Below are 19,529 nucleotides of genomic sequence, written 5' to 3'. Positions count from 1 at the left end.
ATACAGAGCGAACCCTGTGTTTTTCTAAATTATACAGCCGCACCCCTTGAGTGGACGGTGTTAAATAATACAATGTAAAATGCCAACTTTGCCCTCTTCAAATCCTCTTTCCTCTCTAACCCTTTCTTCTACTTCTTCTTGATTTTCTTCTTTTCTGGCTTCTTCTCCTCCTTCATTGCTGTCGTTACTTTCGTCGCAGCCATTCCGGCCAACCCAGTAGCTCTAGGCTTCCCACTTCACGACACCCATGTATCTTTCCCAAATCTCATATCCTTTGTTATTGCCTCCTTCTATCTTGATTAGCTTTTAACATACAATTTCTCGTCACCTCAACCGGGAAAAGGTTCCTTTCTTACAGTTTTGTCCCTTTTATAAATAAAAGCAGTTAGGGTCTTCCTTCTTCCTTCTCGGTTCTCAATCCTATTTAGAAGCAAAAACATGAAAGAAAGAAAGAGAAAAAGATGTTTGGAGGAGCAATCATTTCTGACTTCATTGCCACCAAACATGGTCGGAATCTGATGACACAAGATCTGTGGTTCGACTTCGACACCATCTCTGATCTCCTGGGCTTCGATTTTCAGTGAGAAAGACTCCTCTACTCAGTCATATGATGAACTTTAGAAACCTTCCAAAGGTAATATTTAATTGATCAATTAGTTTTTGAGTTTGAAATTTCTTACATTTTAATCTTTGGAATCTCATCAGGGACGAGTGTTAAGAAACCCAAAAACACGAACTCAGATGCAGGAATGGGGAAGAACAAGAGCAAGAAAGGAGGCGGAGAGAGAAATAGTGCTAGGAAGAATATATATAGAGGCAAAAGGTGTTAGAATAAATCGATCCGAATAGGGATAAAATCCCAAAAGCCAGGATCTCCTTAGGGCGTTCAAGAACACAATCAAATAAATAATAGAAAACAGGGATAGAACCACCAACCTTGTTTCGCATCCATGGTGATGATGATTGCAGCGGAAAATAAAGAACAAAGATCTAAGTGTTTCCCCTCTATTCCCAAAGTAACTGGCTTGATGAGAATACCGAATGCGCAGGGACGACGAACACTAAATATCTCCCTCTCTTTCAAGAATGCACTCCTCAATAGCAATTGAGAATAATAAGTTGTGATGGGTAGAGGGGGGACCTAGCTCTCCTTATATAGTAATCCCTATAGGGTCTGACTCATCACAATCCTAATAGGAATCTATCTGGCCCACACTAAGCCAGTCCACATTAGACTTCTAATATAACTTAATGACCCCACTTTATTACACCAAAATCCTAATTAGCCTGGCTTAGGGATTTAATTATGTCCATATGAAATTTTATTAGAACTAAAATTCTAACATTCTCCCATTTAAACTTACATTAAATTCCTTATTTTTTAAAAGGATTTAAAAATAGTTTTGACCAAAACAAATCACAGGCTAACAACTCTTTAAAAAAATTTTATATGCATAATTTTTTAAAATAAATTGGTCTAGAGGTCATATTAGAAAGTCAATCCTATCCCATAGAGTTTTAAACACCGAATCATGGCGGTAACTGCATCTATGATCAAGCGACACAGAGCCTTCCATGGTCACGAGAGCCCTCAACTCTACTAACATGGATGTAATGTGGTAGTGTGGCAATGAGATAATACTCACATAGTGATTCCTTATGTATTATCAATTTGTCAGTCCAAAATTTCTCTTCTTTAAGTGGCACAGGCTCACTAGAGAAATAATCTTTATGATTCTAACGAATCTGTATGTCTCATCTTGAATAACTCGAGCTTTACTTTATGTGTTACAAGACATACCTTTAGGCTAATAACTTAATGCTACAACCTTGCTTAAGGTTAACACATTCCTTAAGTCTTTAAAACCAGATATATATACATCATGTCAATAAATGAAACACCCAAGTGTTCAAAAGAATTTTGCATGCAATGACAACTGATACATATAAGCCAAAATTTACCACACGGTAAAAATTACAGATGAAAATAAACTTCATTTTACAATGGAGCAAAACAACTCTCACTAACCAACCACATCCTATGATGCACCTAAACCCATGCTTATGACATGTCTTTCAAAACACAAGGGCGAAGACCTTAGGTTAGGGGATCTATAATCATATCATCTGTACCAATATGCTCCACTGCAGTGTCACCTTTCTTTACTGTCTCCTTTATGGTCAAACACTTGACCTTCATGTCCTTAGACCCTCTAAGTTCTTTATTATTGTTTATAAACAACACAGCAAAACTGTTATTACTATATATCTGGATGGGTCTATCCACAAAATCTAAAATGGTCAACTACTTTATGAGATTCCTGAGTCAAATAACCTGAATAGCAGCCCCATGGCATGCTACAAAATTTACCTGTATAGTCAATGTGGTTACCAATGTCTGTTTTGTACTGTTCCATAATACTACCCTTCCTGCCATTAGGAAAACATAACCAGATGTGGATCTCCTATCATTCTCACAGCTAGCAAGGTCGGAATCTGTATGACCCACTAGCTTGAGTTCAGGAATGTGTCTTTATGTTACATATAATCTTTTATCCCCTTTAAGTACCGTAATACTTTCTTGACAGCAACCCAGCGGCTAAGACCAGGATCTGACTGATATTTGCTAAGAAGACCCATCACAAAGGTAATATCCGATCTGGTACAGATCTGAGCATACATGATACTACCTAGTGCGCTAGCATAAGGCACCTCATTATGTCATTCTTCTCAGCTTCATTTTTTGGGCACTGTGTCGAGCTCAGTTTGAGAACAGGAACATCCACAGGTTTGCAAGCCAGCATACTGAACCTCTCCTGAATACTATCAACATAAGCCCTCTGAGAAAAACTTAGTAAACGGCGAGAACGATCCCTATGGATCTTAATGCCAAGGATAAAAGAAACCTCACCAAAGTCATTCATGTCAAATTCCCTAGATAATAGTTGCTTTCATTTATGCAACATCCCTAGGTCACTGCTAGCAAGCAGGATGTCATCCATACAAAATACGAGAAAATAGAATTTGCTCCCACTGACCTTGTGATATATACACTGATTCGCTTTGTTTTCCACAAAACCGAATGAAGTCACGACACTGTCGAACTTCAAATACCACTGCCTGGAAGCTTGTTTGAGACCGTAAATAGACTTCTTGAGTCCACGCCAGATGGTCTGAACCATCCACTGTAAGACCCTCAGGTTTAATTCAACAAGCTCCTAAACATCATTATGTTTCATCAATTTCACCTCATCTCTCATTACATCAAACCACAAATCTAACTGAAAACTAGAAACAACGCCCGAATAAGTATCTGGATCAACCACACAACCTATGTCGTAGTCATGTTCTCCCAGATAGACCTCATAGATAGATGGTATAACTGAATTTCTCTCCCTGATGGATTTTCGTAATGGCGCTACCACTGCCTCACCCTGAATTTGAGGAATCTTAGCTGGAACTGCATCAATGATAGGATCCTCAAGCGCATCCTGATTAAGAGGAATCTCATCAGGTGCTACATGAATGTTAAGGACCGTATCAATATCAGGATCCTGAACTCCAGCAGGTGTAACCAATGGCATAGTATGCCCCACATCCGTCTGAATAGGTAGAAGAATAGGTACTAATGTACCAACCATGTCACTATCCTGAACAGTCTGAGAACAATCATTCTTTTTTGCCACATCAAATTCCAGAAACTTCGTTGTCTATGAGTCCACAATCCTAGTGCCTCCTCAGGGATTATAAAATTTATATCCCTTCGAATGATCTGGGTAGCTTACAAAATAGTAACGAGTAGTCCTAGGATCCAACTTGTTCAAAGTCGGATAATATAGTTTTACTTCTGCAGGGCACCCCCAAACTCTAAGATGGTTTCTGGGTTTAGTAACTACATGGTTAAGGATACAAGGAGTAGTTTTCAAAAACTTCTCCCATAAGAACTTAAGTGAATTTGTGTTACTAACCATACTCCTCACCAGTGCAATTATGCCGTTCGGCGACACCATTTTGCTCAGGACTTCCTGGCATAGTCAACTGACCAACTAGAACAGACTCCTCTAGGTATTTGGCAAATAGGCCCTTAAGCTGTCCAGCATCGCCATGTCTACCATAATAGTCACCCCCACGATCGGATTTAACAATTTTAATAACTTTCCCTAACTGTTTCTCAACTTCAGTCCCAAAAATCTTGAACTTGTCAAGAGATTCAAACTTTTCTTTAATTAAGAACAGATAGCCATATCGGGAGTAGTCATCTGTTAAAAGTGATGAAATAAAAATTTTCTACACAATGTGGCTGAATAGGGACCACTGATGTCAGTGTGAATGACCTCCAACAGGTCAGAACTATAGACTACAATTTTCTTCTTTATCTTGGTCATCTTTCCCTTACATCAGTCTACATAAGTTTCTAGATCACTTTCGAGAGTAGATAGGATGTCAGACTTTATCAGCCTTTCCACTTTTGCCTTAGAAATATAACCTAACATCTTATGCCATAATGTGAAAGACCGTTCTTTAGGTAAGGGTCTTTTGAAAACAACGTTTTCAACTTTATAGGAGGCATAGATATCATTGGGAGATAAACACAGTCTGTATAATCCATTAGACATAATGCAGGAACCAACTTTATTTGAAATAATAAAAAAAATGGTAACTACCAATGTCCAACACTGAAAATGAAATTAAATTTCGCCTGAAGGACAGTACATAAAAAGTGTTCTTTAAAGTCAAATTAAAACTAGAAACTAGTAATAAAATGATATCTCCCACGAACTCTACGTCAACATATCCATCGTTCCCTATAATAAGCCTTGATTCATCCTGATTTGGCCTCCTCCGATTTATGAATCCCTGTATGGTGAAACCAACATAGTTAATTGCCCCATCATCTAGCCTCCAATAACTGGATGAGGCTTCTGGTCGGTAGGGACAGCATACTACCATGATTATACATGTGAATCTGCCCTTACATGCAGCCCAATCCATGCCCATATGCTGAAACACAGCTGGGTTACTATTCACTGGGCTACCTGGGCAGCTTCTGGTAGCCAAGTGGTGGGCCCAGGTCAAAATCTGAGTGGACCACTGCAAACTACTCCCCATGAGGTCCACAATGACCTAATATGCATGTAGGGTCGATTAAGGCACTGCCTATGGTGCAAAACCCAAGAAAATGATTCACAAACAAAAACCAAAGAATCAATACCTGATGGCTTGGGTTTTGATAACTAAGTCGTGTATTTATTGCAGTCCTTCTTTATGTGACCCTTCTTCTTGCAAAAGAAGCAGCGATCACTCTTTTTCTTGAAAGAGTCTTTCTTGGGTCCCAAATTTTTAATCCGATCGCACTCTTTATTGGCAGACTTATGAGTATGGTTTTTAGCCTTTTCACTCTCATGGGATTTGGAAATAACAAGTAGTTTCTCTTCCTCAGATACAACCCTAGAAATAAGGTCATCGATACTCCAAACACCATCCTGGGAAAGGTAGTTGGTTTTGATGATGTCAAAATCAGAAGGTAGGGTATTAAAAACTTGATGAACAATCAAGGCATCAGGAAGAGCAATATTCAAGGCTTTGATTTTGGTTTGATAGTCAACCATCCAAACAATATAATCCCTAACACCCCCAGAACCATGATATTCCATATTAAATAGCCCTTGCAGAAGTCTTCCAATCTCACCATTCGATGAAACTTGGTATCTCTTGGAAATTGCATCCAACAATTCCCTGACAGTACATTTATCAGGTAGACCACTCTTAAAGTGTTCTGGTATTGACCTCTTTATAGACAGTACAGCTAAGCGATTACTCTTTTCTCATGCTGAATGCACAGATTTTTCATCATCAGTACTATCATCTGTTAGGTCCATTGGTTTATCTATAACAAAGGACGTATGCAAATTCGCCATCTCCATGGCAAACATAATGTCCTCTTTCCACTTCTTAAAATTTGACCCAGTAAGAATCTCAATAGTAACCATGTTATTGTTGACAGAAAAAATGACTGAAAATTTAAACAACGAACAGTACAACAATCAGCATGATGCAAGTATAGCTTGAAACCTTATAAGCTAATAAGATTTTTACATACATCATTGTGAAAACACCTTTGGGCTGAATTCCCAACATGCAATTGTAAAAATCCCTACATACCAGTGGCCATGGGAATACAGCTCAACTTTCAAAATCCACCACCTTTGGGTGTGCAGAATTCTAGGGTCAGCATATTCACATGCATACTGTATATGTACCCCTTGAAGTACCAATACATGATCACCACCTTTGGGTGTATGGCCACACATCAGATTTGAAGGACATCCCACAATTGTATGAGACCGGTGTTTCACAAATCTAACAAGGAAGGTCGCTTTGGCGGCTGCATCCTGTCGAACCCATGGAACCCTCTCTTGGGATTTTCCAAAATTACTTACATCCTTAAACAAATTGTGTTATTTTATAATTTATGACAAGGCGCTTAACTGTCTCAAAATTAACACAAATATGCCAACAGTATTGTTCATCAAAGTAGGTATTCCAGCAAGTTAAAAAATTAGTTCGGTTTCTAATGGAATGAACCGACAAATTCCAAAATAGGGCATGCATCAAAAGAATACCAAGAATATTTAAAATATGCATATCTGTTTTTAATGTCTTAAAACTAACACAAAATCCAACGATTCTGTTCATCAAGGTAGGTATTCCAGCAAGTCAAAAAATTGATTCGGTTCCCAATGGATTTAAACGATAAATTCCAAAAAAAGACATGCATCAAAAGAATACCAAAAAAATAAAAAAATGCATATCTGATCAAAACATAGGGCACCACTGTGTAGAGCACAGAAAAACAGAGCCAACGCAAAAAATGGGACCCAAAACGGAGTTTCGTAGCCCCCAAAAAATCCGATCAAAGTTTTCAGCCAAAAACGGTTGACTGTACTGGTTTGATCGGTCCGAATGGTCAAACCGGTCCAATCAAACCAAATCAATTCTTGAGTCAAAACCGGTTCAGACACCGTTTCACCCAGCCCAGTCCAATCGGTTCCGGGTCAACCCAAAACGGGTCGAATTTTGGGTCACTGGGTCGGGTTGACCCGACCCGTGTGGCGCACGTTAGCAGCCATGTATGTCTGCCAGGGGCGCATGATAGCAAAACCTGGAAAATCCCTTTCTTTTTTTTTTTTAAGCCAACCGGAGAGTGAGATCCACTCGCCGCTGCCGCCGACGCGTGAGAGCGCGTCTGACGACCGTCGGTGGTGATCCACCCACCGAAATTCTCAGCGTCCCGAGCTCTATCCACCTATGTGGTTTATTTCGACTTTCGCCACAGAAAAAATCCAACAGAATACCAGTATCCGTACGGGTTTTCTGAAAATTTGAAAAAACCCTAAAAAACTTGATTCGAACAGAATTTTTTTTTATTCCCTTAATATGATCTATTATTTTGAATCCATATAGGTTCAAGAACGGATCTATGGAGGCTCTGATACCACATGTTAGAATAAATCGATCCGAATAGGGACAAAATCCCAAAAACCAGGATCTCCATAGGGCGTTCAAGAACACAATCAAATAAATAATAGAAAACAGGGATAGAACCACCAACCTTGTTTCGCATCCATGGTAATGATGATTGCAGTGAAAAATAAAGAACAAAGATCTAGGTGCTTTCCCTCTATTCCCAAAGTAATTGGCTTGATGCGAATATCAAATGCGCAGGAACGACGAACACTAAATATCTCCCTCTCTTTCAAAAATGCACTCCTTAATAGCAATTGAGAATAATAAGTTGTGATGGGTAGAGGAGGGACCTAGCTCTCTTTATATAGTAATCCATATAGGGTTAGGGGTGTCAATAAAACCCGCTTGGCCCGAACCCGCCCTGAGCCCGGCCCGGACCCGACCCTGATTTTTCAACCCGAAGGGCGGGTTAGGGTTTAGAAATAGCTTCACCCTGACAGGGTCGGGTCGGGCTTGGGTTTAGGCCTCGGGTTGAGTCCGGCCCGGCCTGACCCGACCCTGAATTGTTTATAAGTATATATATATACTTTTATATATACAATATATAGATATATAGATATTTATAAATATTATATTCTTCTTTATACTAACAAAAAATAATAATAAAAAACTCAAAACCCTTCGAAACCTAAAAGCGATGCACATTTCGCTCTTTCCCTTCTCTTTCCCTGCATCCGCCGTCCCCAAACCCTATCTCTTTCCCTTCCAAATCCCATCTCTTTTCCCTCTGCGATGTCTGGATTAGCCTGGCGATTCACATTTCACTCTTTCCCTTCTCTTTCCCTTCATGCGCCGTCTCCAAACCCCATCTCTTTCCCTCTGCGATGTCTGGATTAGCCTCATCTATCGTTCTCGTTTGGACTTTGGAGGAGAAGGCTGACGAGGAGTCTCCAAAACCCATCTCTTTCCCTCTGCAATGTCTGGATTAGCCTCATCTATCGCTCTCTTTTGGACTTTGGAGGAGAAGGCTGACAATGAGAGCTGCAAGGCGAGTTTCGACCCATTAGGTATGTCCGATTGTTCTTCTTGTTCTGTATCTCGCTCTCTTCTCTTTGCTCTTTCTCCTCTTTTTTTTTTTTTCTTTTCACTGGGTCGAACCCTAGAAGGGGTTAATCGAAGTTTCAAAGGACCGTTATCTGCCTATAAATTTAACAGTTTCAGACTTCAATTTGTAACTTTTTTTTGCGCCTGTTTCAGTTCCGTGTTCTTCCCCATTTAACCATGGAAGTAGAAAGAGTAAATCTTCATCAGAAAAGGAAGTGTGACTGGTCATTGCTTCACAAAGATCTTTTCGATTTAATTATGGAGATGTTAGGTCTTGCTGATCTGATTCAAGTCAGCTGCGTTTGCAGTTCCTGGAGATCGATTTTGCCTCCTTTCCATCTCTGGCTGGTACTGCAAAAACAGGGGTGGTGGGCGTTTTCGCTGGGAATCGACAGTGGTTATTTTTTTTTTTTAAGTCAAATGGGTGGGTTGTATTAACAGATGAATAGCTATTTGTTTGAGGAATCAATGGCAAAATTTTCCAAAATATCCAAAACGTATCTGTAAGAGGTGAATGATCTGCTTGAGATCGAGAATTTTGCATGCCTTTTCCAACCCTTTGGCATCATTTGTTGCCTACCACTTGTTTTATAGTTTATGCTGATTCTTAACAGTTTTTAGATAGCTAAATATATTGTATGAAAGGGATAGTGAAAATTATTCGTTACTGATAAGGAAAATCATTCAGTTCTCGTAGTCTTTGAAACCTCAAAATTTAGCTCTAGATCAAGTGATCAAGATATTTTACTGAAGTGGCTCACCAACTGAATGCATACATATAAATATAGAGTCCTGGTAATGTTCATGAAGCTCATAACCTACATAGTTTTGATTATTGAATAAGATTGGCTTTGCCTTCTTTTAATTCTGTGTGATTCAGAATATTGTTGTGAGATGCTGAGGATCAGTGGGATTCCAATCTAGTTCCGGAGAGATGCTTGGTCTATATCCTTTTACTTCTCTTCCATTCTTCTTCATTACTTTCACCATCAAATCGGTCGTTGTTTTGTTTTCTATTCTCTTCTTGTGAATACCCTACTTGTTGCAATTTCAATTTCTCCATTGATTGCATCTGTGATTCCAAGTCTGATTTCCAGTTCTACTCTATTTTAAAATCAGATTTGATTTTCTGTTTCAAATTACTATCTTCATATTATTTGCTGAAAACTATTGGTGTTTTTGATGCACTTTTGATTACTGTTTTAAAGAATCCTATCCCTAATATTTTTATTATGAATTTTTATAGATGTATGTGAATTATTTTATTTAAATTTACAAGTCTCTCTCTCCCTTTCTCTTCTTCCCCTCTTATTCTTCTTCTTTAAAGAATTTCTCAGGTTTTTTTTAGATATATTCTTTGATATATATCAATCAGGGTCAAAACAGGGTCAAGACAGGGTCAATCAGGGCCAACCCGACCCTGCCCGACCCTATTAGGGTCGGGTCGGGCCGGGTTAGGGAAAACCGTGACAGGGTTGGGTCAGGGTTGAGGGTTTCTTGACCCTGCCAGGGTTGGGTCAGGGTCAGGGTTTAGGTTAAGGGCTCTAGGGTCAGGATCAGGGTTTAGGCAGGCCCGGCCCAACCCGACCCATTGACACCTCTATATAGGATCTGACTCATCATAGTCCCAATAGGAATCTATCTGGCCCACACTAAGCCAGTCCACATTAGACTTCTAATATAACTTAATGACCCCACTTTATTAGATCAAAACCTTAATTAACCTGATTTAAGGATTTAATTATATTTATATGGAATTTTATTAGAACTAAAATTCTAACATAAGGCAGATCACGAAAGGGAGTAGGCGTTTGGTTGGGCACTTAAAATACTGTAGAAGAGGCTGCCAAAGCATATGATGAAGCAGCAAAGAGAATCCGAGGAAACAAGGCTAAACTCAACTTTCCCAAACCTGAGATCGGTTTTCATTTTATTATTCACCTAAAACCACCAATTCTTGCAGAAAATGAGCATTAATTTTACCACAACCATTAAAGAAAAGGACTGAATTGATTTTGGAGGCCATTAAAGCAAGAACCAGAGAACAAAAAACAGAGGATTGCGCTAGATTCATATTAATATGATTCTTCTTCCACTAAAACCCTAACCCGCAAAGCAATCTCCCAACGTCCACCAAATCTTTTTCGTTTCCATCTGTCGCAGTGTCTCTTCTTCCGTTAGAATCCTGCAGAACCGTCGATGAGGTCGACGTAGACGAAGCCGAAGATGAATCAGCATCGGAATAATCACCGAAGCCTGCACACGAATTGTCGCAAGAATCAGACTGTTCCTCACTGCTCTTGTTTGATTACTCCCCCGCCTGCGGTGTTGGTGTTGGTGTCGGTAGGCTGCCACTTACACCTAATTTACCTTATATTTCATAAAACCCTGTTCCAGAATCAAAGATCAGAGGAATCTACACCCAGGCCCCTGTTTCGTTGTCTTCTCAGACTTGTCTGCTATAGAGATGAGATTCAGATAGAAACAAAGAAAGAAAAAAGATTGGCTTTCTATGAGGACAAGAACCTGAGCTTTTGTTCTTGACCTTTGCACAGGAGCTATTGGAAGTTTGGCGTCCATCGAGCTCGCCGGGAAGATCGTGGAGTGCCAGAATCCTAAAGCCTCTTTGTGATTCAAGTAACAGGGGAAGGGGGTGTGAAGTTAGGGATGGGCAAAATGGTAAGTTCAGAAGCCTTTAGGAATATATTAATCATTTGAAGGTAAATTTAGTCGATAACGGACTGGGGCTGACTGTAACAACCTAAACTTAGGGGGTGTGGCTCTATAATTTAGAAAGACAGGGCCGCTCTGTATCTAAGATAAACGTCAAGGGATTACAGTGTAATTTTCCTAAAAAATAATAATAGTAAATCTTCCGTGGCACTATCACAATTCTTGGATTATGCTAATAGCAAGTGAAGTGGATCCATCACTTTTTTTGCCCATATTTGTTATTTAAGTTGTTCAGTATTTTAAGGGTAGTTATAAGAATTTCACAACAAAGAAGATTGTACCAAATCCCTACTTGGGCTCCTCTCGCCCTCCTCCGGCAGCTTCCTCTCCTGCTCCACGCACAGGTCTCCTGGCCGCACCTTTCACTACCCTATTAGCATAGGTATCCTATTCTCTTGTGAGCTGGCGTCACCCAAAAACAAAAAAAAAAACAAGAGAGAAGAGAGGGTTTATGCAGATCCACCCATCCAGCTGGATCTTCTCCCTCCTAGTGCATACCTCGTAACCCAGTAGCTCACCTTTCGCTAATCAGTTGGTGTATCCGTGGGAAATTGAAAACGGTATGCCTGATGTAGCCAGAAAGAGGCATTAAATTGATCCTTAAATAAAATGAAAAAATCAATTTGGCCTCTTTAATGGAGATTTCAAGACGTGAGTTTTAATGTGTGTGGCTTTGTTGCAAGGAATTCAGAAGGGGGTTTCAACTTTTAATGGGTTTGTTCCCAACACAAGAGATGAGATCATGACAAATACAATCATGTCCCAAACTCGCTACCAATGTTTGGTTCTGCTAGGATCTACTAGTGTTCTTTGGTTCTTTCTTCTCCAGTTCTCCTTCATCGTCTTCTTCGTTCTCATCTTCCTATTGCTCCTGTAAATCAAAATTACACAGGCATCTAGTGTACCAGTAGTTGTAAATGTGAAGCAACAAAAAGACCCCCAACGTAGTTCAATTTTCAACTTTGGAGTGGATATGGAATAAAAATTCTAGGTTAGCATTGTCGCATCTACTGCTTCCTGATTCACTGATTAGGGTGATTTCTTGTCCGTCATTTTCTCCCAGATGCCTACCACTCTGCTTCTTAAAAAATATCTTTCCTTCACTAGCGAGAGAGGGAGTGCTCCGAGAGTCATAGTGGAGGGGGTTAAAAGAAAGAGTGCAGGGGAGGGGTGCCGGAGCCGGAGCCGGAGCCGGAGCCGGAGAGGGAGTGTGAGAAGAAGGCAGAGGATACGTGATGAAACAGTCCTAAATGATACGATAAATCTACCGTGGAATCTCCTAAACAATTCTCTGAACAAGGTGAGGTATCCACGCATAAGACAAAAAGAATAATCCCACATCGAATATGAAAAGGGATGTGGGTGAGTTAAGAGGTATTTGGGCACCATCTCCTTAACGGCTAGCTTTTGAGGATGAGACCCAAGTTCCTAACAAGTGGTATCAGAGCCGAGGTGTGGAAATTTTCGTTTGATCGAGGATTCTCTGGGTTTGATCTCAGGCTCCACGTCAGCTCCAGCGTGGAGGGGGAGATCGGGATCTCAGGCTCCACGTGTTTGCTATCTGCGTGGAAGGGGAGATTGTTGGGATATCCACGCATAAGGCAAGGGATGTGGGTGAGTTAATAGGTACTTGGGCATTAATTGAATACACCAAAGCTTGCCAAACTGCAAGAGCCATCCACATTAATCTTCACGATATTTGGAGAGGGAGGATTCCAACAAATATACAACGGGCGATAAGTTTGATAGGAGGTTGAAACTTTGCTTTGCAAAATTCCTTATAGCAAACATAAAGCTTTGAGTACCAGTAAATGAGGGAGGATGACGAGATGAGTGATGTATTATAGCTTCCAAGTAGACCATCCATATATGCTGCCAGCATACACTAGACATGAGATCAAGCATTAATCCAATCCTTTTAGTTTGGTGATTACTCCGATTAGATCTTTTGTAGCAAGGACATTAGAGATCCACCCAATTTTTGTGGTTGGGGGAGGGGGGAGGGGAGGGGGGTTAATAGTGAATTTTTATCCTATGCAGATACTGTACGGTACAATATTGCATCGTGCAGCGGTTGCAGAGGTCATGTGGCACAGCGGATCCCACATACTGGAGAGGATAACGACCCAATTAGTAGTACATTTCTTGAAAACAAGATCTTCGTCATGAAGGGACCATCGTTACCCACGATCAAAAGGGATTCGATCTCTTCACTCATGGGTTTTGGTGGTCTGGTGAGAGAGAGTACCCTTGAAACAATGGAGTGTGTAGTTTGGATTTGCATATAGTACGAGGAAATATCATTATGGCATCCTAGTGGCCAGTGGGATTCCCTTCACCTCAATTGAAGGAAAACTTCCGCAATTGTCAAATGACATCCGAAGACAATTCCATGCTGGACAAAATTTATCATCCGAAATTGACCTAACCAGGTAAACCTTTATCAACGACCATAAATGAAAGCCACCAATCACAGTATTTAGCAGTGATTTATACATCGAGGACTTAATTTATGGGGTTTGTTCGTGATTTACAACATATTCTTGTAATTTTTTTGGAAAAATAACGATAGTCACGATGACACTGAAACTTTTTTGCCTGTGCAAGCTTAGCATAAATTTGATGACCATGACTGTTTCACAACCACTTTCTCCAATTGGCTGTCCTATCCCCAGAAAGGAATCTGGGAAGGTTTAGCAAACTATTCACCCTTGTAATACCTTCAAGGGCTGACCACTCCTCATCCTCGGGAGTTGAAATGTACTCTGCCAGACTCTTAGCAGAGGAACACCTCTCCGGAAGTTTTTCAGTTGTTGACTCCGAAACAGGCACAATTTCATCAAAGCCTTGTAGTGCAAAGCTCTCAAGAATATGACCATGGGCCCTATTGCTACCAAGGCTAGAATTCTGAATAATACCATCTCCAGTTTCTCTGTCTGTCGCAACTTTAGGTGTTGGCTTCACTACCTTCTCAAGTGCATTTGCCAAAGCAGACTCCTCTTGAGCATGACTGACAGAAGATGGTGGCTCTAAAAAGAGACAGACAACAGCACAATCATCACTTCTAGATGTAGGGAACTTGAGCTTCCATGCTCGAACAGCACAGTCTACAAGTGCTCTGGCTGCTGTAGCTCGACTTGGGGCTGCACCCACTATATCCACAACTTCCTTGTTCGAGAGAACGTCCCAGACCTACATAAAATATAAAAACTCTTATAACTTAAAAATTCAGATGAAGAAAAATAACTGCAGAGCACATGAGGTGATGAGTTTAATGATTCAACTACTCAAAAAAAAAAAAAAAATGCCAATCAACAAGATAAATATAGTCTAATTACTCAGTCTCACACCATGCTTGATGGGTGAGTTGTATAATGTGGAGCAGCACGAAAAAATGTACATTAGATAACAAAATACACTATGATCAAACCATGAGTATACCCAAAAATATTAGATTATATAGTTCTGGGACTTGGTTGGTCCTTGTCCAGGGATGATGCTACCTTTTGAATTCAGACTTCCGACCCTGTAAATAGTCAGGTACCCAAGTATGTTTTGATAACAATCAGCTCAACAGTACTGACCCAGAACACAAGTTTCAGCAGCTTATGTCATGTTCAAAAGGATTCAAATCTACTTTAGCAAAGAAGCCAACTCTTTATTTTTGGCAAGAATGAGATGCATCTACAACAACGATTTGCCGCATATGTGCAAGATTTGTGCATGAATCAAACTAAGAGGTATACCCCTTTTACCCAAAGGTTTCGAGCTTCTGATACTATGTTACAACCTCTTATCCCAAAAGCTCGAGCTATTAGGTAAGGGCAACAACAGAGTATACCAACAATACTGAAAAGGGTATCACAAGATTCTAATATCCGTCTGTCCAAATTGGAAACAAACTTAAATAGTTAAATGGGCATTACAAACATGACCCTGTACCCATCCCATTATTGATCAGGTACCAATATTTACACCCACACCTTGTTAATTGGGGCCAGAGCCAAGGCCCGGGGTACTTTGGTACCCATTGACTTCCCCCCCCCCCCACCCACCATGAGGTTGCAGGTTATATCCTAGCTTACCACCAGAAATAGAATAGGTGATATGTCAGGTTTGGGGCACTTGCCAGGTGTACTGTGAGAGGAGGATCAGGACCCGCTGCAGTATGGCATCCATCTAAGAGAATAAGTAGAACAAAACTCAGCATGAAAAGATGATTATGGCCCTTGTATTTTTGTGTATTTCTTTGATTGGCCAAGGTATTTTGAGTTTCCAAGAATTCCAAAAAATAAGGTTTAAAATCGTCCGATCATATTGATTATTGGTGTGTATAATCTTTAAGGTTAAGACTGAATCATTGATGATAGGTCACGATCATAGTTATCAAGGCGGCAAGGTGACCATGGTGTTGGAGAGGGTCTAAAATAAAGGCGACACCAACAAGGTGGCAAGGCACCCGCCTAGGCGACCAAGGCATCGCCTTGATAACTATGAGCATGATCATTCAAATTTGTGAAACATGGCTCGTTATTGGGCCCTCAAATTGGAGGCAATCCCAATACAATGAAACAGAACAATGAATTCATATCTGAAGGTTAGGGATGCACATAACTATGTATATAAAAGTACATTAACTGCAATAAAAGACAAGGAATATACCCCATCAGTTGCAAGAACGATGAATTCATCTCTCTCTGTAAGACGACGATAAGAAACATCTGGAACAGAAATCAAACCAAAATCCTTTAAGCAAAAGTCCCCAAAAGCTCTAGCCATTGCTAAGCCTGGTGAGTCATTATTCGGTAACCATACTCGTGCAACCTCCGGCTCATCCTGCAAGGCAAACACTCTTCCTTTGCATTGTTGAATCCTTGCAGCTTCCCCTAAATATAAGAACCAAAAGCTTTAAGATTCATAAATAGAAAAAATAGCATAGGTGATACTTGACAGACTATTCTAAGGAAGCCTCTGTTGCAATTGAAACAAAGAAGTCTTCGAACTTGTGATCTTATCCTTTTCAAAAAGAAGTGAATTTATAGAGAAAGTATGTACCTGGAAGGTTGGGTTTCAAGTCCACAGTCAATTGCACAGCAGCCAAATTGTTCTCGTCATCTCTTGTCCCAAGTACTGCTCTTGAGTCTCCTAGATTTCCAAGTACAAGATCCTGACCCTAGAGATTCACAGTTGTATGTTCTGTCATCGCCCAAAAATTGGTGAGAAGAGGTAAGATGATAAAAATGCAGTTTGAGAACATTGTGGTAATTCTTGCCTGTTTTACCAAAGTTACAGCAGTAGTTCCACTGCAGAAACAATCAATTGTCGGGTGCATCTTTAATTCCTTATCCATTAACTTGAAAGCCTTTAACAGAGACTGTTTCAAAGGCAGATACATCTCAGGTAACTCATCGTCATCATTAACATCTAAGGATTCACACCATTCCTCATCCATACAAGTAGATGCTGTTTCCTCAGAATTCATGCTTTCAGGAACACTTCTGCTTTGATTGCTACAGGAGTTAACTTTCCACAGGGAGCTCAGCTTAAGGGGAAGAGAATCCCGAACTTTTTTCGCGACCATATGGCCATATGGACCATGACCATCAAATACTCCACATAAGATTGTATCACTTCTTGAACTGAAATTCTGGTGTGATGGGTCCAAACCAAATCATCATTACAAAAAGACAACATGTGCATGTATTTGCATGTAATGGACAACATGGAACCATACAGAAAATTTGTGTTCAGTCCCAAAATATTTAATAAGTTACAATGTTAAATCTAGGGGTTTTCTTGTAATTTTCTTTAGTTAATAAAGCAATCCAGTCATGTGGGATGGGATATAATTATGATTTAAATTTTAAAGAGTCAGATTAAATTGAGTTTTACTGTAAGTTCGTTAGGCTTTGAGTCTTTCTTTCACTTGTTCCCCCACCTTCAAGTCCACTTTGAAGCTAAAGTTGGATTTCCTGACGGATTTCTCGGTAAAACTTCTGCTGATTGTTCACAGCCATTGATGCTATATACCAGCTGGTTTATACACAAGGTTTTTTACTTCTTGACTTTCTACCCTCAATCTCTATATTCCACTTTATTTTTCTTTGAAATTTTCCATTTTAATCTTCTATGCAAGACCACAGATTCAACTGAGTAGTGTGTCTAACATCAAACAAACAGCCCAGGGTCTGTTTTAACTTTGGACCCCATGACTCACATGGATAGGTAATAGGTTTTCTTAAAATCTAGTTTCTCCCCTAGTTGCTCCATGCAAGTCACAGCTTCATCATACATATCTGTTGCCTGCTCGCAAAATCTGAACCCAATCCAGTCCTTCTAACAAGCAGTTACTTTTTTTCTGGTTGGGCTTCAGAATTCCACTGAGGAGAAAAGATCATCTTCCTTCAAAGCCATGATTAGGAAACAAAATAAAAAGTAAAATCTTTCCTACTGTTCAAAGAACAGCCGTCACTTCCAGTTTCGAAGAGACAATGAATGGCAGGAGGCTTCCCACACACTTCAAAATGAAACAAGGTTACTCCAGCCCTCGGATACCATATCTCAATCTAAATGGTTCCTGGAACATATTTAAGTACCTCACTAAACAAAGCCTGATAAAAACTTCAAATTTGTTTACACGTTTTAGAACATTAACAGCAGAACTCTGCGCACCCATACACACAAACAAAGCATCACTTTCCTGATTAACACCCAGGAAACACCATCGAAATATAACCAGAACTTCAGGGCAATCAAAATCTGATTAAGACACAAAGTTTAAGGTCTTCCACGATGTTAATGCTTACAAAGCCCGTATCTGATGTTTCTTTGAACTATTAACCATTGAAGGGAATCTGATGCTTCTGTATCACTTACGTAGGTGACTCTTCTTGGCTAGGAAATCCCTAACAATTTTTAAGATCTGAATAAAACTTTGGTAAATAAGTAAGATCAAGTAAACTAAAAGTACATTTTCGACCTTGTTTTGGTTTGCATCCCCTCAGTGTTCTTTCTTAAGTTATCATGGATTAATCTCCAAAAGTCCAAGAATATCATTGTTTGGCAACCTTAGCAACTTAAAAGTGTAGCTAGTGACACACAACAGAACTCGCTGAGAAGAGATGGCAAATATCAAACACCTTTTTCCTCATCTGACATTCCATTTTCCATGATTTTGACAGAAATGTGAAATGATTGAATCCCTGAATGGGAACCCGAATGTTGAAGAGATAGAAATGAAACATCTTCAAATTTGTTCCACCCTGGAAAGATTAACTTTATGTTGAGACACGAGAAGGAATGAAAAGTTAACAGTAAAGAGAAAAACCAAAGTAAGGCCGCCATTACTCCCATCATAAGTTCATGAACCCTTTTTTATCTAGCACAACGCACATGAAGGCGGCAAATCTCCCTCACCTAATCACCCCTTTGGCCCTTAACCCCGGCGGGATATGGTCTGGGATTTCCCCGTCCCCGGGGAGAGAGGGGAGACTAGATTCCGAAGTTCAGAAATAAAGACACCTAAACGTGGCGGAACAAAAGAAAACTTACCTCCCAAACAAGCATTGCGTCTTGATTGGTACCTTTTCTACCCTGCTGGGTAAATAAGCAAGCGACGTCACTGGCACCGTTTACAAACATTCTCCCGGCAATTCTATGGAGCTCTTGTTCAGATGCATCTATCTTTCCAAGGAAGGAGAAATCAACAGAACCTGATGTATATGGATCACCGCTACTGTTTTTTCTCTTCTTATTCGGATTGTTCTTCAATATCCATGAATTCCACCTCCTAGAAAGGGTAGGGGATGCAGAGGAGCAGCCCAAAGAGTCTAGGGCTTCTTCTACATCTCTCTTCCTTCGGGAAGAATAGCACGAGCCCATCGAATCTAACCACGGACCTGTTCCTCAATATGAAACTTTATGTTCAACAAAAAAGAAAGAAAAAGCATATAATCAGAGATTTATCAATCAAGGCTGCGTGCATAACCTTTCAAATTTCAAAAGAAATACTCTGCAAGCAAGCTAGAAAGAATCAACACAACAAACACTATTTAAGAAGTCCTAACCGACAGAAGAGAAGAGAAGAGAAGAGAATCCGGACTCTGTATTTAAGGAAACTTCGTCAAAATAATTTGTTCGTTAGATGGAAATACGGCGTTTTTCTTCTTTACAACTTTTTTAAGTGCACATTTTCACTTCATCACAAAAAAAAAAATTAGTAGTGG

General features: G+C 40.0%; 1 protein-coding gene and 1 pseudogene across 1 annotated transcript; one reads left to right on the top strand and one right to left on the bottom strand.

Moving 5' to 3' along the window:
• Nucleotides 1-442: 442 nt before the first annotated feature.
• Nucleotides 443-11,203, top strand: LOC122640185 (annotated as a pseudogene).
• Nucleotides 11,204-13,749: 2,546 nt separating this feature from the next.
• Nucleotides 13,750-19,281, bottom strand: LOC122640622 (probable protein phosphatase 2C 66). The gene is made up of 5 exons (XM_043833836.1): nt 18,856-19,281; nt 16,577-16,951; nt 16,360-16,477; nt 15,967-16,190; nt 13,750-14,496 (listed from the first exon to the last, which is right to left on the bottom strand). Exons 1-5 carry the CDS (start codon nt 19,183-19,185, stop codon nt 13,942-13,944), a joined length of 1,602 nt encoding a protein of 533 aa, XP_043689771.1. The 5' UTR covers nt 19,186-19,281; the 3' UTR covers nt 13,750-13,941.
• Between the last annotated feature and the right edge of the window lie 248 nt (nt 19,282-19,529).

The sequence above is a fragment of the Telopea speciosissima genome, chromosome 9 (assembly GCF_018873765.1).
Source record: "Telopea speciosissima isolate NSW1024214 ecotype Mountain lineage chromosome 9, Tspe_v1, whole genome shotgun sequence".
In the NCBI taxonomy this organism is placed as follows: domain Eukaryota; kingdom Viridiplantae; phylum Streptophyta; class Magnoliopsida; order Proteales; family Proteaceae; genus Telopea; species Telopea speciosissima.
This window is presented reverse-complemented; position numbering and strand designations above follow the sequence as displayed.

What these genes read in the sequence shown, in the direction of transcription:
- LOC122640622 (XM_043833836.1), bottom strand. Translation starts at nt 19,185, where the DNA reads ATGGGCTCGTGCTATTCTTCCCGAAGGAAGAGAGATGTAGAAGAAGCC. An exon ending in ACGCAATGCTTGTTTGGGAG is followed by an intron (nt 16,952 to 18,855) that starts GTAAGTTTTCTT and finishes CCATCACACCAG; the next exon opens with AATTTCAGTTCAAGAAGTGA. An exon ending in CTGTAACTTTGGTAAAACAG is followed by an intron (nt 16,478 to 16,576) that starts GCAAGAATTACC and finishes GTGAATCTCTAG; the next exon opens with GGTCAGGATCTTGTACTTGG.